Source organism: Lissotriton vulgaris, chromosome 2_1, assembly GCF_964263255.1.
Source record: "Lissotriton vulgaris chromosome 2_1, aLisVul1.2, whole genome shotgun sequence".
Classification (NCBI taxonomy): domain Eukaryota; kingdom Metazoa; phylum Chordata; class Amphibia; order Caudata; family Salamandridae; genus Lissotriton; species Lissotriton vulgaris.
Window position 1 is genome coordinate 2077295323 of NC_141687.1, and position 18543 is coordinate 2077313865.

Consider the following 18543-nt stretch of genomic DNA (forward strand, 5'->3'; position numbering starts at 1 on the left):
CAACAGTAGGGAAAACATTGGATAGCGTAGGGGTAAAAATTAAGATTCCAACTCCAGAGGGGGCAACAGTAGGGAAAGCGTTGCATAGTGTAGGGGTAAAAATGACTATTCCAACTCCAGAGGGTGTAACAGTAGGGAAAGCGTTGGATAGCGTAGGGGTAAAAATTACTATTCCAACTCCATAGGGTGCAACAGTCGGGAAAGCGTTGGATAGTGTAGGGGTAAAAATTACTATTCCAACTCCAGGGAGTGAAACTGTAAGGAAAACGTTGGATAGTGTAGAATTTAAATATAACATACTTATAAAGAATTTTTGTATTTAAAAGAATGAATAATTACATTTTTAAATAAATCTACATCATTTACAAACAATAATTATTAAAAGCAATTACATTTGAATAATTACCAATAAATTAACAATAAATACCAATAAATATTAATTAATAAATATTAGTCACCAAATAATAAATATTAAACAATATTTTCCATTACAAAAAAATATTAATTATTTCAAATTAATTCACAATTAAAAATTATTAAACAATAACAAAATCATACCAAATAATACTTTTTATGAAAAATTGATTACCAATTATTTAACATTAATTTCCAATTAATACACATTAATAATCAATTTAAAATATTAATTGCCGATTAACACAATTATTTACCAATTAGAAAACAGTATTACCAAACAAAAACATTAATTACCAATTTGTAAAAGTAACTACCAATTAAAAACATTATTTACCAATTAAAAAAATGTATTCTCAATTAAAATAATTAATTGCCAATTAATTAATTATAAATAAAATAATTATCCATACCAATAAATAAATATAAATCATTAATTAATTACAATTAGTTTCCACCCAATTCCCCTATAAACCCACAACCCGCTACAGAAATAAAAACACAAATTAATTAAAATTAATTTATAATTCCTAAAAATTTATAATTAATTTAGTATATTTAAATTCCTTCCCACCCAATTCCCCTATAAACCCAAAAACAGCTCCGGTACTAAAACATAAAATGTACTTAAAAATAACATTATTAATATATAAAAATAGTACACATATAATGTAAAACAATTAAAATACTTTATACTACACATACATAATAAAATACATAACAATAATACAAATATCGATATTAGTAACATCGAGATTAGTTACATCGATATATATGCTATCGATATTACTAACTTCAATGTTACTTACATTGATATTAAAAAATCGATATTACTTACCTTAGGGTCGATATTCTGTCCAACGATATTCTTGACCTCGATATTCTATACCTTCGATATTTCCAACTCGATATTTTTGTAGGTCGATAGATAAAACTCGATATTTAGACTGTGCACCGTATAGATAAGTTCTCACGGTGGACATAGATCAAGGTGGTAAATTCAGTTGAATCAGGTGTAGTCATTGATTTTTTGGAAGATCTTTCTGAGAGAGAGGGTTTCCCTTTGTCTCTAGTCTCAGACATTGGGGTACAGTTTACCTAGAGTGTAGAGGGATCAAACATAAAAAGGAGGCATTATACCATTTAGAAAGTTATGGGGTCTTTGAAAGGTTTGTGAAAGTGCTTAAGGAGATGTTACAACAGGCTGTTGTTTCTGGTTTGAACTGGGAAGTGGCTATGATAAAGAAGGTACGTGAGTACAGATTTACACCACATTTGTCAACGGGGATGGCTCCCTTTTGATTATATAAAGGAAGGGTTGCAAACATTGAGATAACACCATCTTGGGTCACAGCCAAAATGTCAGTAGTGGATGATTGTGTTGGCAGTACAGAAGGGTGGAGAAGAGAGAGAAAAAATTGAGAAAAGGAAAATGTGGTTTGATGAGAGATGAGCTGTGGAAAGCACTGATGTGAATGTGGGTGATTGGGTGAAGACTAAGTCACCTTGGAAGGATGGTAAAAAATTCAAGTTCAATGAACCGTTCATGGTCATCAAAGATTTTAAAAAAATGCGGTAAAAACTGATGACCACAGGGTGTGGAATGAATAGGGTGGCCAACTGTCAACCCAATGGAGAGGATCTAAGTGAAACTTGTGTTGCACAAGAGGGTGTTGCCAGATCACAACATTTGACAAAAATTCCACTCCAGTTGCAAAATTATTTTTGTTAAGTACTGCATTGCTACTTTTTGGTTTGGTTTCCGGTCTCATTAGTATAGTTCCCCTTTTATCTAGGTATCTTTCAGTTGTCTGTGTAATATTGGAAGGGAGGTGATGTGGTGTGTTCTATCTAACCTGTGATGCTGTGTGTTGGTATCCAGGTGACGATGCTGGGACCTTGGAATGTGAGTGGTTGCCAAGGGAGGTGGAATACGATGTGGATGGGGTCTGTCATTAGATGACTACAATACAACCGGATAAAACCAACAAGGATTTATGTCTTCACTGAGAGAAAGACGAACCTTTTACAACCCTCCTATTTGAAAACTTTTTAGATATCATCAGCAATTTACATACATCAGAGTATGATTGCCTTGGACAATTTGTTATGCATCCAGAGAGAACCAGAAAATTTCAACTAACTATCCCTGTACAAGGAAATCATAACCTACATAAGACTGCAGTTAATCATCTTACCTGCGAGCTGAACAGAACTCTAGAACTCAGATATAAAAATACTAAATGCTTTTGATGTTGAGCAAACAGTGGAGTGGAGAACTCTTCCTTTCCAATTTTCATAAGAAATGACAGAACCATCAAAGCCAGCGATTCATCTACAGAGTGGGTGACAGCACAAAAAAGGAAGGGCCTTTGCATTAGACATCCTGCCTACAGCAAATCCAAAGATTTGCACTGCTAACAACAAATAGACTATACCCACAGACCTCCAAATCCATTTTTAAAAACACAAAGATAGCAATGCTTAAGGTTGGCAAAAAACTGGAAAATAGTCTAACCCAGAATCCCTCCGGGCCAATAGCAAGATTACATATAAAGGCAAAAGCCTAACCCTAGACACATGGATCAAGAAGGGAATCCTCTTCCTTTATCAACTAGGGAACTCCACATACCTGCTCACATTTTCGGAACTCCAAGTGAAGTATAACCTAGCTGACCTTGAATTCTACAACTTCTTAAAAATTAGAGCGGCAATCACAAAATCAAAACTATATAACGCCCAACCGTCAATCTCCTGACTTGTGTCAAACATTAACAACTGGGACACCAGGTATCACAGATATATTAACTTCTCCGCCCAAAATCTTCCAAACTTAATGACAAAGCAATAGCCTACTGGAGTCAACTGCAACCAGAGAGCAGGGATAGCACTCATTATGGAGATCCGTCTCACTTATTAAGATCACCCCGGTTCTCTCTCAAACCAAATACTGGCTACTACACAAGGCATTTTACACCGACCCGGTTATTTACATTAGGGCTCTAAAACGATGCAACATGTTGGAACTGCAATCAGGAGACGGGGGACTTAGCCCACCTTATCTTTCATTGTACAATACTCTAAACGTTTTGGGACAAAATCTTTACATTCATAAGGGGGGTTTTAAAAGTAAATTGGACAGAGATACAGAGACCTTTTTGACCTCTTAATAACCTTGCCAGTAAAAATGGTTCTTGACAACTGGAAAGACACAAGCAAGAAGACGTTGTACAAGAGCTGGTAAAACCGGATCATACATCTCAGAGGGGCCGACAACATAGCTCTACAAAGCTCCTCATGGAAACCGTCAACCAGGACACTATGGAACTCTCTGGACACGTTTCTAGACTCTTATGAACCCCCGTGAATAAAAGAGCTCAGAAAGGAACCGAATCAGGGGTCTTTACCATCGTACCAGGACAATACGGAACTTTTTAGATTCTTTACTATCGTACCAGTTGTATAACAGTATTCAAGAGAAATGCTACATGGGTACACTCAATGGTCTGTCATGTGATGTAAAATTGCCAATATTGATCACCCTTATACCTTGAAATGTAATGTGATGCTATAGCTCGTCTAACCGTGGATCCTCTCGCTCTTCTTGTTTCTTTTCTTTTCCTTTACTCTTTCCTTTGCCTGTCCTTTCTATCAGCCACCAATGGGCGCTGGGTTAGGCCTGTGGTAACCATTAAGAGTACCACCCTCACGTGATACATGTACATGTAAAATCTTGCCTGGGATAACCCTGCGTACACTGCTATACGCTTTGTGCATACCTTGTTAAAAAAACCAATAAAGTAAAAAATGTATTTATGTTTGTACGTTCCAGAAAGTAAAAGGCTCCTATGTCTAGTAAGCATGTGGCACTTTAACTACAAAATGTACAAAACAATAATGAAATAAGGTTGCTGATACACTGAGCAGGTGGATTTGTGTTTCCTACTGCTACACAACTGCACAGAAATATGTACACGACAAGGAGTAGGAAAAAAGAATAAAAACTCAAGGGCCACCGTGACCGGCTGATGTATGTATGACGTCATTCCCTTGAGAGAGAGGTCGGCATAAAACATTTGCAGAGAACAGAAATAACCAGAGTTCTCGGTGTTCTATCCTCACACTTTCACCGGGAGCCTGGCAACACGTGTCATGTTCAGATTGACTCATCTATGTTCATTCACTCCAGTGCTCGGCATCGGCACTGAATTGTGAACACGGGCGCCTATGATGGTCTGCCACATGGTGGCGCTGTTTCTGTAATATACAGATGAGCTGAACATAAGGTGTTTACCAATTCAATATAGATTAAGAACAATTAATTCCTGACACCAAAGCCATTCTTATAGTTTTGGGGGGCACATGTATTATCACAAATTAAGCACTGAATGGCTCTTCTGGAATGTGAGTAAAACCCAGGTCCTTATCTAGGTCCAACCGCAGTGTGTCAGCAATTATTTCATAAGGAGGATTGGAATCTAGTGGTAAGGTCCCTCAGGGGATTCTCATTCAAACCGGATGGCACACTCATAGCCAAACAACTGGATCTTTCATTACCCAACAGAAGCACATTGAGTCCCGAGTACCAACAAAGGCAGCATCATCTTTGATGTACCACAGTGCAGTTTATCTGTTCCCCCTTCCAAGGTGACCATTTGTTTACACGAGCCCTGATGTCAGGTGAGGCCCCTCTAAGTGCCTTACTGCCTGCGCGAGTGCACTTTTCCCTACTCTGCGGGGCCGGCAGGGGGCCCCCTGAGCGCGAGGCCCTGGGCGGCTGCCCATACCGCCCATGCCTAGGACCGGCCCTGACTGGGAGGATTTACACATGCAAATGAAGCAAGTATGTTAGAAAGAGTGTGCAGTGGCACAGTTTCCCACACAAAGGAAGGAAAGGTATTTTGTATTCTACGTAAGGGCTACTTCAGCAAAGGTCATACATGAAGAAGAAGCAGTGTGCCCCAGTACATGCCAGCACCCGAATGCCACCCCCTCCATACAGGATGTACGCATAGATGTAAGTAAGGGTTTCTCACTTCTGGGCTCGAGGTAGGAATAAAGGAAGCAAGTTTTTAGAATAACCTCTTTTAGGACTAAAACACGTTGACAGATAAATAACGTTCTGCTCATTGGAAAAAGACTACGCTGAGATGCTATTATTCTGCAGTGCCATTAGCTCTTTTTCTTTCTTTTCAATTCATTCTCTGAGATGTATTAACAGTTGTGACTGTACTTCTTGTATTATTGTCTCCTTTTTTATGACAGTCAGGGATATCACTAGATAGTTTCTTCCAAACCATGTGGCCTACTTTGTAACCCCAGTAGTGTATCCAATTAAAATACAGCTCTTTTAAAATGTCTTTATGTTTTTATAGTTTGTGCAGTTTATCAATCACTGTTTATTAACAAAATGCAGCGAAGTGTTCCATAGCCCTTCGTCGGTAGGGTCAAAGGTCATGTAACGTCACAGTGGGCACAAAGCATGTAATGTTACTTTGTACTACCTCTCTAGCTCCAGTAAAATAGCCATGTGCTTTTGAATAAGTGTCCTGACACGGCATGCTTGTATTCTGTAATTAATAAACAAAAACAATTGTAATTATCAAGGACTTACCACAGTACGTGTAAATAAGTTTTGACTCGATGAATCGAACTTTGAGATTGTGAAGAACAGCAGGTTCATGGAGATAGCTGAGAGCTGTGAGGTCATTTTCACCAACGAGAATGTCTGGGTTCCTTAAAGGAGGTAATTCCTTTGTCTTGGGGTCTATGCGATAGTCCAAATCCTTAAAAAAACATTCATGGAGTTAAAGTAAATAAGAGACATGGGACAGAATTCAGAGCTAAATAAAAATAAGTTTAAAATATAGCGCCGCAGTGTATTTTGGCTGATACTCTTACCACACTTTGTTACAAATTCAAAATGCAATTTTGCTTTGCTCTCTTACACACAACTGCTAATTTTGCTCATAATTACAACCACAGCCAGATCACAACTTTATCAGCTTGCTGAAAGGAACAGGGGGAGAAAACTTTCTGGGCAATATTTTCACAGCCTGTATTTCTATGCCTTACATTTACACAACATTCACCACAGGCTGCTTTACTGTGGCTGCTTTCCAGCTTGAAAAAGAAGCGTGAGAAAGTATATTCTTAGTTAGTTGAATGGTAGTCCAGCACCAGAAATAATTGTCAGTATTCTTGTTAGAGTTAGTAAAGCTTCACTAACTTAAACTAAGTCTTGGTGATCAACTCCGCTCCACTCGCGGTGTTTGTGGAGTTTTTCGCACTCCGCGTTAAGCGGAACTCGCAGAGTTCCAAAAAAATCCGCTCCGCGTAGCTACGTTTTTTTTTTGCTTGCATTCGTCAACGTCAAGTTGGCAAGCGCGAGGGTTGAAAATCAACCTCCGGCGAGATTTCTCAACTCGGGCAGTCAGATTGCTCATTGCGACTGGTAGTGCAGGCTCGAGACCGCTGGTGTTGAGAAACATCCGTTCGCGTTGAGAAAGCAGCCGCTCGAGTAAAAAAAATCTACACGAGCAGCAGAAGGAAGCAGCACCCGCTTGCGCTGTGCATGGTGCCGTTCGTGATAATTGCACAGTGCGGAGAAACACATGGGTCTGAAAATCATCACGAACGGCATTTATCTAACGCACTCTGCCACTTGCGGAGCTACGCGTAGCGCTGCAGAATTCTTTTTGCACTACGTGGATTTCCACCCAGAGGAAACTCTTAGAACTCCGCCCAGGATTAGTTTACACCGGAGGTCAACCCCTGGCAGTTATGGCACAGCGCAGACCGGCTTAACTTGAAAAAATGTATAAAGCATTTAGAAGTACCAAGGTCAAAAACAAAAAAACAATAAAATCCCACTCCAATTTATAAATATAGAAAACAATTTCATGAACAAAATGATATAAAAACAACAAAAATCTAATAAGGGGGGGCATAGACATGACTTTAAAGTTTACAATAAAAATAGCCCCAAAAAGTATTAAGCGCCAACCACGGTCATCCGGTTGCACTTGACTGAAACTTAGGCACAATTTAAGGCAGACCGCTATGAAGCGAGGGTTGGATGCAGAAACCAGACTCACCTCAGTCAGAAGGACTACCTTGTGACTTAGTCACTGAAATGGAAGCCAAACACTTTCAGCAGGGGAAGGCAGCAAGATGTAGCCAAGATGAGCTCCACAAGGGCAGATAGTCGTCAGGTGAAGCCCCAGTAAAGCTGTTGACTTTTGGATCAAAAGTTTTAAACGGGAGGAATTCAAAATTCATGTCCAAGGAAGATCCCTTGCCGGTCGGATACTTTTAGGGGCTTTGACAGGAGAAGATCTCTACCTTCGGACTTAGTCACATTTTTGGAATTCAAATTTCTCCAGTGGGGCAAGATTAGCCGAACAGGACTCCACAAGGTCAGACAGCACGCCAAAAATCATATCACCCTAAAATTTACCTTAGGCGGTTCTGCTCCGTCACCCCTGATCTGGCGCTAGACACACCACCCTCCTTGACATCAGGCCCAACGGATTAGCAGAGTAATTTAAATAGTGACTGGGACCACTCAACAACTGAGTTCTAGATCAATGAAAAGTTAAAGGGTTTTATAACAAAATCTCAAATTTGGCATTACAGAGAAATTCAAAATATGTACACCATGAAGGCTCAGATACCGAGTACTTAGCCAGAAATCAGAATTATTGTAAGACTCAATAAGCTGAAAACATCATTAAATACAGCATCTCTAGGAATAAAGGAAAGGCTTTGATTAAATGGGCATGTTTTCTAGTATATTCAGGGGTGGCCCCTCTATTTGCGCGCCAGGGCATTGCTCCCTTATTTATACTGCCACCCGAGCCCAAGTATTAAACCTAAAATAAATCTAGAATACTTTTTTTCCGGCCATGGCTGAGCTTTTTTCGGCCGCAGGCCGTGTTCCTGCATGATGAGTGAGGCGGGAATGCCATGTGGGTGGAGCTTACAAATGATTGCCAGTACACTGAACATTCAGGCTCAACTGGGTCAACTCTTGCTCTTTAAAGTGAGCATGTCGAGTTGGACGGCTGCCTTTCAGTGATCAGCCTGACATGCGCATTAAATTCGTCTCCCCATCGGCACAATTAGTGAGCAGGGGGCATTACAGCTGCAGCATCCTGTACTCCTAATAGGAGCTAGGTTTGCATGCCCGGGCCAATCCTGGCACTGCTTTCAAGCAGGTTTGGTAACATAACAGCAAGGATGGATTGGCTCAGGTCACACCATTAGACCTCTGCTCCAGCGGTAGAAACATAGCCAGTCACTGCAGGGCTTTCTTATGAAGCCATGTAGAGACTGGCCATTTCTGTTCCTTGCTCTCTTCCTTTTTCGTGTGCAGAGCCTCTAACCGCATTGTGCATGACGTTGGAGACGAGACTTATTCCTTCCCAAGTTTTGGAAGTTACTGATCTCGCAGGCCAAAAGGGAAACGCAACCCTCAGATATAGAGATGCCAGGCCACGGTGCAAAAAAAACAAGCATTTACAATGCAACGGTTTCGCCTTTGGAAAAGTTATAGCTATTGGCAATGAAATTGACAATGCCATTATCTGTTTTCAAAACCAACACATAAATACAAATGTTGTCATTTACAATGGCAATAGCTCAAACTTTTCCAAAGGCGAAACCGTTGCATTGTAAATGCTTGTTTTAGAGATCCAATCCACTTTTTCATCCCACTAGTATAAGAAGGGTAAAAGAGGAGGAAAGAGGGAGGAGAGGGAAGGGGGAGGAGTAAAGGGGGTGTTAAAGAGGAAGGGAAGAGAGAAAGGGAAGGAAGGAAGGGAAAGGAGAAACAGAAAGGGGAAAGAAAGAATTTAGAAAGGAAGGAAGAGAAAGAGTCAAAGATTAAGGCCAAGAAAGGAGGCCACATTTCCACAGACTTTGGTTTTCACGAACATTCTGATAGTTGGGATGTGAATCAGCAAGTTTGGAAAACAGAAATGTTTCTGCATCAAGGGGATCACGGCTGCACACAAAATTCCACGTTTGTACCCAAAAATACAGGCACATTTGCCTTGGTTGGCCTCTTTCAATGCTTCCGGCTTTGGTATCTGAAAACCTCGTGTGTTTAAAGGGATGGTGTTATTACTATGTGAGGGCACTGGTCTGAATAACGCTGCGCAGGAAGTGGAACCTTCCCGGTTTGCAATATTTTACTCCTCCCTTGTAAGCGCTCATCACTCAGTACCCCCGCACATATGACTGCACTTCAAAGGAAACGCAGAGGCCTCGTGGGCACCGAGGTCTGCCCAAGAGGGGATGTTTGGGTAGCGCGGGCCGAGCCCCGTCATCTATCACCAGGCCCAATCTGTTCCTTTGCCAAATGCTTGTTTATATATCGACTGTAAATAATACCGATGCTGTCCAATCCATCCGGGATTGTACCACCGTTTGTGACTAACGCTTAACAGAATTGTGTCCAAAGTAAGGAATGCATTACATTATATACATTGAATTCAGGAGTTCCGAGTTATTAATCATTTAATCAAATTAATTATTTAAAAGGAATTCTGCCTCTTCTTTGTGGACAGCAATATGTGAGGTTGTTGTTCTAAGTGCTTCGGATCTCTACCCCAGATTTTTGACGCAGCGCCAGAGTAGGATTGGCTGAACAAGATATTTATATACATGGTATTTCCTTTAATTTCCAGTTAGAAATGGGATTATGTAATTCCTTGCAAGCAAAACTTGAACACACGTGTTTCTCTCTGAAATCTGTGTCCATAATAATGCGGGTTAAGGATTTTAATTCCCTACAGGCCATTCATCCTATCGAAGTCGATACAGAACAGCATTCAGATGAGTAGTAGGAACTCCTATTTGACACTTCATGCAACAACAAAACCGCAAAATGAACCACCAGTTAAAGGCGATTTGTGTATTGATCTTTTTTGTTAATATACTGGTATTCAGCGTGTTATTAGTGTTGGTGGAACACTGATCATAGTTTCCACTTTAATATTCGCGTGCATCAGCTTGCAGTAACCTCTTAAATCTCCATGCAGCTGCTCGAGGTGAGCGTGGCCCTGGTCCGGGCTCTTTCTGGGCCATTCACCCAGGCCACACTTGATCTGCAGTTACACTTTCTGAAAAACAGCTGGATCACTGAAAATATACGTTTTTGTTCATCTACTTCTCTCGGAAACTGAAATTGTGTTTCGCTGTGGGGTACAGTAGAGCATGTGACTTACTGCCCATGTTTTAAATCTCTCCCGTTCTTCGCAGTGTCCTTGTGTGACCTGAAAAAAATATATAACCTTTCCGCAGCGCTCGGACATTGTGGAAAGAAAAAGCGCCACTTACTCATGCTTCCGGCCACCTTTATTCAGTCAGGAAAAAAATATTTTTCAACTCAAAATTGAAAGGTGACCGTAAGTCTGTAAGGCAGTGTCCTTGCAAGGTCTATTATGGTTATTTGTTGAAAAACAAAGTGTCGTTTCTGTGGTCTGTCACCATAATTGCTAAATGGCGCCTATATAATTTCCCTATACGTTTGCATTCGGAGGCATCGACAGATCAACCAACGTCTTCAAGTGCTATCGCACTACCCCCTAAGACGGACCAAAGTTCGATCGCCAGTGATTTAGTGTCTTTATTTTCCCAACACACATTTCATGCACTTCAAGCACAGTCTCGATAGAGCATAGCAGAGCCGAGCCGAGCCTCTCCCAGCCGTGACCTAACCCTCTCCCCAACCAGCGGCTCAATTCTCCTCAAAAGAGCTCTACACTCACTTCGGTCCACAAAATAAGCTTCAAGATGTTCGTGGTCCTCCTGCTGACCCTGGGAGGTAGCGCTGGAAGCTGTAGCCCCCTCAAGCGCCTCTCAAACCCGGTTTCCACCAACCTCAATCTGTGGAAGACATGGCAATGACGTCATAGAGGCGCTCCCTCCGCCGAGGATCATAGAGATGGCCAGCGAGACGAGAAATAGGTGTAGCATGGACGAGCACTCAGACGGCCATGTCGAAGCTGTGCCGCATACGGATTTCAGAAGGAATGATGCAAGACCGACAGGGGAAATAGGTTTAGAACCTTGTAGCAAAGCAACAGGAGTGGATCGCTTAAGCAAATCAGTGAAAATAAAAACTCATTCATTAGACTTAACATGAGCTCTTCAAACGTAGTCATTCTTTTTGATTTTTTAAAGGATAACGTGGATTGATTAGCGTGGATATTTTAGCGATACAGTACTGTTTTTAATACATATTGTTAATTGTGATATGACGCATCACCACTGAAGATGTTTACTTCATGTACACGTAAATAAAGGGACTCAGCACCGGGAAGAGGCGAGCGCTGTGACTCTGCGAAGCCAGGAGGCCATTTTGAAACGCACCTGTTTACTTTTCGCTTTTGTTTATAACAGTGCGCAGCCGCAAGTCACTTGTGCACTGTGACTTCACATTATATAATTCGATGATACTGGAACATTTCGTTTTTATTATCTGCAACGTTTTTAATTCTGTCTACGGTCGGAAAGACGAGAGTTTACACTTTTTTTCTATTTACTCCCATAGTCAGCACCTTTAATAAAAGTTTTAAACAAGTCAGGTCCCGGGCCGTGCTGTGATTGGCTGACGTCACGGGGGTGTCCCGGGCCGGCAGCCAATCACAGCGCGGCCCGGGAAATGACGTCACAGGGGTGTCCCAGGCCTGCAGCCAATCACAGCGCGGCCCGGGACACACAGCAAAAGGGGCTGGGCTTAAAAAAAGCCCCAGAAACGCCCCCGAATCGCGTTTTCACCAGAAAGCGTGATTGACAGCCTCTGTCTCCCAATGGCTAGCCTCCATTTATGGAGCTAGCCAATGGGAAACAGAGGCGGTCCGAACATCCCTACTGAAGACAAAAGTTTTCGATCTGGGAGGGGCACTGCGTGCCCCTCGCCAGGTCGAAACCTAAAAATGATTTAGAGGTAAACATGAGTTGAGGACTGTTTTTCTGTACTTTCCTTTCTCTTTCAATAAAACTGACTTCCAAGGGAATCCAGCACTTCCAAATAGGATTGGTTTCTTCACAGAAAATGGTTATTTGGAGACGCCAGTAAGATTTGTTTTGATTAACACTGAAATCAAAGTCCAAGTCAAATTTGAGCTAAACAAGTGGAATGTTACACGACCAGCAAGAAAGCCTCTCTTTTTAGAAAACCAAGCTATTTACCCGGATTCGGCATTAGAAATAATACCCCATTATGAAAACGTTCATATCATGTCCAATGCGTCACATTGATGAGCCCCTAAAAGGGCACAATATAACTGTGATTGTTGAACATATCTGAGCTCAAATTCAAATTCAAAATTAGCTTTATTCGGTGTTTTGACAAAAAACCATAAAAGCATACAGGATACAAAATAGAAACATTTGCAGACTAAATAACTTCCTCGTTAAAAAACTTTTTACAAGATACATGTCATGAATACAAAACGAGTGAGAATCATTAAAATGCATACAAAATTCTAAAATTCATTAAGGACTCGTGGAGTTCCTACAGTGTCCTGTGTTGCGTATTATTTGATGTAATAAGGTACAAAGTAATACAATATTTTTTGTTTTATCCATACAGTCCTAATCATTACCCATGGTCCCTCTGCACTTTACAATGAAGGTCAAAAAATGTATTGCTGTCACTATGGTGATTTCATCTTGCATCATGTACAATCTGACCAGTGCAGTTTTGCAGGTTCTCAATCCCCATGTTTTTAACAATGGTAACAGGTATCTTTTTCTCCCCCATTGATAAAATTTGCAGAAGAAAATGCAATGTATGTTTGACTGCTTAGACAGGTCGTCACATGGACATTTTGCCAAGTTAGCAGACCAATCGTTCGGGGCAGGAAACGATATTAACCTATAGAATGACTCCGTCCTCATTCGGGTCAGGAGCATTCTATGATAGCAAGAATAAATTGGGGCTAGGTAAGCATGAAGGCCTGTACCATCTAGGATATTACGATGGGCTACTATTGTAGACTTATGCCCATCTAAGTACCATCTCCGTTCCTCCAGTAGATCAAGACATGCCACTTTTAGGGCTTTTTTTGCTATTTGTGAGCATGATATAGGATTTAGGTAGAGATCTGGTTTGCCAATGGAAAACAAAAACTTTTTCACATAGGCCAACCATGGCTGCTTACTGGAAGCGAGATGATTCAAGCAGTCTTAGATTACTTCCCTGTTGAAACTTGTATCATCGCATGTCCAGATCTTGAACCACAACATCACTGGAGCTATTTTTATCAGGTCGGTGATATGGACTCTATTCAGTTTGTTGTGGCAGATTGTGGTACACGTGGAGCGGGGGACTGATAATAGATATCTCAGGAGAGCATTTTCCACTGTTTGGATTTGTGTACAGTCTGCCAGACCCCAGATGCCCGCCCCGTATACAGCCGTGGAGACACATTTCGCAGCATAAATCTTAAGTAGTATGTCTACAGGTTTCCTACCCAGTCTTTTCGCAAATTGTTTGAGGGCACCTATCGTACGAGAAAAGGCCAGATTCCGAGAGGTTATTGCTGTTGACCATGTGCCCCTGTTGTTAAATATGATACCTAGATAGGAAAAGGTTTTGGTCATAGCAATCTTAGTATTATTAACGAAGGTTTTACACTCTGGTATAATTTTCCTAGTTGTACATGACATTGTGAATGTTTTTCCCTCGTTTATTTTTAATCCTCTCATGGTCATGAAGGTTGAGAATCCTGTTAACGCTTTCTGAAGGCCCAACTGGGTACGGGCCATGATCACGGCATCATCAGCGTATAGTAATAGTGGTACTGAGATGCCGTTTATTTTAGGGTAGTCCACTTCCAAATCTTTTAAAAAGTCTGCTATCTCATTGATATATAGATTAAAAAGGAATGGCGCAAGGATGCAGCCCTGTCGGACCCCCTTTGCTATAGGGAATTTCCTGGTTCGCTCACCGTTTTTTCCATATCTGACTGTGGCGCCAGCGTCTCTATACAGTTCCTGAATAAAGAGTAGAATATTTTTATCTATCCCCAGTTTGACCAGGGTTTTCCATAACATGCTATGGTCCAGACAATCGAAAGCCGAGGTTAGGTCGACGAATGTTAAAAACAAATTCCCTTTTTCCCTTCCAATATATTTACTAGTTATTAAGGCCAGGTTTAAACCCTGCTCTACGGTACCTAGACCAGTTTTAAAGCCGTACTGCAATTTTGATAATATCCCTTTGCTCTTAGACCAGGTTTGCAGTTTGGTTAACAATACTCTGCCTGCAACTTTCATCAGGGTGTCTAGCAAGGAAATAGGGCGGTAGCATTTTGGGTCCTGTCTATCCCCTTTTTTAAATATTGGAATTACTATGGCTTCGTGCCATGTATCAGGAAAACCCCTCTTGCTATACGCGTTTAGTACATTTGCTAATAGAGGAGCCCAAAGATCTACATTTTCTTTAAATATATTGATGGGGACTCCATCTGGGCCAGGGGCCTTTAAATTAGCACTCTGTGAAATTGCTAGCTCGAGCTCTAAGGGGGTAAAAGCTATATTTAAAGGGAAGGTCTCTTGCATCACTGCCTGTTCCGCCTGGCTATTACTAAAGTCATATTGTGGGGACATAATTGTTTGATCTTTTTTGTATAGGGAGGTAAAATAATCAACCCAGACATCTTCCGTTATGGCTATCTCCATCGAATCAGCCTTGCTGTCCGTGGAAAAAAAGGGGGCATTGATTTCTTTCCAGAAAGAAATGTTATCCCTTAGGGCACTTGCCTTTAGCAAGGCTTCCCAGGCCTGATTTTTCAATTCATCCTGTCTCTCGCGTAGGGTCTGTTTATAGGCTCGCCTGGCATCTTTAATCAAGCTGGTGTCTTTAGGGACTGACTTTAATGCCTGTAATAGGTCTTTATGGGCTTTAGAACAGGCGGAATTAAACCAGCCGTATAGTCTCTTTGCTGCCCCTATTTTTAGTTTTTTGGTTAGCTTATCATTTATTGTGGCAGTTATTCTTCCATAAGCCTCTACAATTAGCTGGGAGTTAGAGTTAAATTCTAGGCAGGTCGTAAATTGTTCCAGTTCTTTCTGGACTAACTCCTTCACGAATTTTGTGGAATCGATTTTTGCCCATTTTATGGCATATCCATTCTTTCTTGCCAATGATACTGAGTGACCATGAAGAGTACTAGATATGCTTGTTACAGGACTCTCGGGCTTCTTAACGGCAATAGTGGTGCTAATCGGAAAATGATCACTTATTGCCAGGTCTTCCGTGTTAAACTCCTCCAGACGGCCCTGGTTCCTATTAGACACTAGGATGTAGTCAATTACAGTGCCCGGGCTTGTGGGTGTGACCCCACCATTGAATTTCAGTTGGGCTACGGGACCTTCCCTTTTTGGGGTCTCATTTAGTTGGTGTGGTGGATGCTGAGGTGTTAGCGATATTTCCCCTATTGGGGGATTGGATATGTTCCTTGATGGCCCAGTGCAATGTGTTGAGGGTCTGGTGGTCATTTATACTGGACTCATCTGAGATGCCAACATTATTTCCTATCTGATTTATTGCCCTTATTGGTCAATCGACCATGTCTAGGCAGTCGAACCTGTTCCTTGTGGGGGCCCCTCTCCAGTAATAGGGATTTATATTTTCTCTTCTTGGTGGCCAGGGACGATTATCCCACCCTCTGTTCCAGTGATTGCTAGTATTCCCATTCCTGTTTCTGTTGTAGTGCCCCACCTGTGTCCAGGGCCAGTCCTGAACTTCTTCCCAACTGTTCGGGTCACCGTAATTAAAAGTATTTAGAGGTGGATAAAAGAAGGAGAGGCGCTGAACGTCAACCCCCCCCCCCCTTTTCTCCAGGGCTGGCCATGAGGAGATGTAATCAGCTGTGGCAGGGTCCTCGCAGTTAAGTACAATACAATCGCCCTGCAAGCTTTTTTTTAGTATCGCCAATCCAGAACACTCTTCTCATTGAAATGATTCTGCTATGGTTAGATGGATGAAGAGGTCTGTTTTGGCTCAACCACTGCAATACCTTGTTACGCAAAGACCAGGGGGGTTCGTCTGTACCATCTGCCAGCTCAGTGACCCCGGTAAGTATGACAGTGTATGGGGTCGCCTCAGGTGGCAGATGTATCGGACGCCTATACCTATGGCCTTTCCTCCCATTGGCCTGTGGCTGGGGTGGTTGGGCTTTTTGTGAGGTCTGTGGGATATCCTTCTGCTTCACTACTTGGCTATTTGACTCGACGGGAGCCGAGGTTTTTTGGGGGTTATCAGTGGGGCCTTTTTGTTTTCCACTCCCTTCTGTTGGGGCAGGTTTTGAAGTAATTTGTTTGTTTTTTGGGGCTTCGGTGTTTACAACTCTTTCGAGCGACGAGGGCTTGGGTCGGGTAGCTGGTAAAGACAGGGGTTGAGCCAGGTTGTTTGTGTCTTTCCCATTCCCCAGAGCCTTGGCTGGTGTTACTAATGATTTTTGCTTGAAAGCTGGGGTATTTAGTTTAGCTAGTTGCTTCTCAATGGTCATGATGCTTTTTTCCAAAGGTTGCAGATGGCGTTTTAGCAACAGACCCATGCTTTTTGTGATGAAATCATGTAGTGTTACACATGCAGTACATGGTTTCTGTATGCCACCCCCGAGGGCTTGATTCTCTGTCAGCTCTCGGTGAACAGCGTCCTGCGAGATTGCTATACAATCAGTGTTACTATTAGTACAGTTCGATTGATCTGACAGGACTATATCAGTAGTTGGTTTGGGTGAGGTTGTCATGTTGTGCAGAGCTGGTGTGGTCTTATGTGGGGTCAGGTCAGTGTTTTGCCTCTTTGCTATAGAACCCTCCCGCTTGCCCGTGGGGTTGGAGTCTACATTATCCACATGATCATAGGGGAAAAGTAGATCTGGTGTTTTTTCCAGGTCCTCACTGGAATTGGACCCCAGTGAGAGTTGAGTGGCGGATAGATCTACAGTGTTTGGAACCGTATGTATTAATACATTCGTAATGTCCGGTTCCTTAAGCAGTGGAATAATGGGTCCCTGTTGTGTAGGGGTTTGTGCAGAAGCCAGGAGCCCCATAGAAGATCTTCTTGCAACCTCCAGTTCGTGGGATACCCTCCGTTCTAAGATGTGTATGCTTTTGTCTATTACCTCATGGGTCTTGGTAATGAATAAGTCTAGGGGACCAGTAATGTCGGTTAAGCTAGAGGTCTTTTTACTTCTCGTACGCTTATTCATTGTTGCACCAAGTATGTCAGAGGTATTAAATAAGAACAGGACAGATACTTGGTAGGAAACCAGCAAAAGGTCACAATTAGAGGTAGCGGTATGAAAATGAAAATGTTAATACCGTGGCCCAGTCCAGTCCTGCAGTCTGGAACGGGCTGAAACGGGCCCGCCCTTGGCCCGGGCTGCGCTGCGGGAGGGACTGAACTAGTTTTTATGTTGTGCTGTGATGAGGGGGCGTGGCCGCCGGGGGAAGAGGCACCAGCTGTGGAAGCCAGAGGCTGCTGGTCCTCGCAGTCCCCCGGTGTGGTCCGCAGTAGTTTGTTGTCAGCCTAGGTCCAGCGCACGCTGGGAGCGTGCAGTGTTACCGCCGAATGCGGAACTGCTCCCACCAGCAGCGCGAGCTGGAAATAGAGACCCTTTCGACTGTGGGTCCCTCCGTGGGCAATGAGCAGCTTCCTCAAGAGACTGTCCGGAAGAGCAGAGTAGATGAGCGGCACCCGCGGAGCGGGTGTCGCAAAAGGTATGTAGTCGGTGGTGAGGGGGCGTGGCCGCCGGGGGTAGAGGCACCAGCTGTGGAAGCCAGAGGCTGCTGGTCCTCGCAGTCCCCCGGTGTGGTCCGCAGTAGTTTGTTGTCAGCCTAGGTCCAGCGCACGCTGGGAGCGTGCAGTGTTACCGCCGAATGCGGAACTGCTCCCACCAGCAGCGCGACCTGGAAATAGAGCCCCTTTCGACTGTGGGTCCCTCCGTGGGCAATGAGCAGCTTCCTCAAGAGACTGTCCGGAAAAGCAGAGTAAATGAGCGGCACCCGCGGAGCGGGTGTCGCGAAAGGTATGTAGTCAGTGGTGAGGGGGCGTGGCCGCCGGGGGAAGAGGCACCAGCTGTGGAAGCCAGAGGCTGCTGGTCC

The 18543-nt window shown here is 42.7% G+C and overlaps 1 protein-coding gene across 5 annotated transcripts in view; it reads right to left on the reverse strand.

The window, feature by feature from the left end:
* The window catches only part of MYO5A (myosin VA), a 712580-nt gene that overhangs the window by 361961 nt on the left and 332076 nt on the right, over positions 1–18543 (reverse strand). For all 5 annotated transcript variants that reach the window (XM_086958311.1, XM_086958310.1, XM_086958309.1 and 2 more), the window contains exon 3: positions 6029–6200. In XM_086958311.1, coding sequence (XP_086814437.1) covers positions 6029–6200 — 172 coding nt within the window. The remainder of the gene's footprint in view (positions 1–6028; positions 6201–18543) is intronic.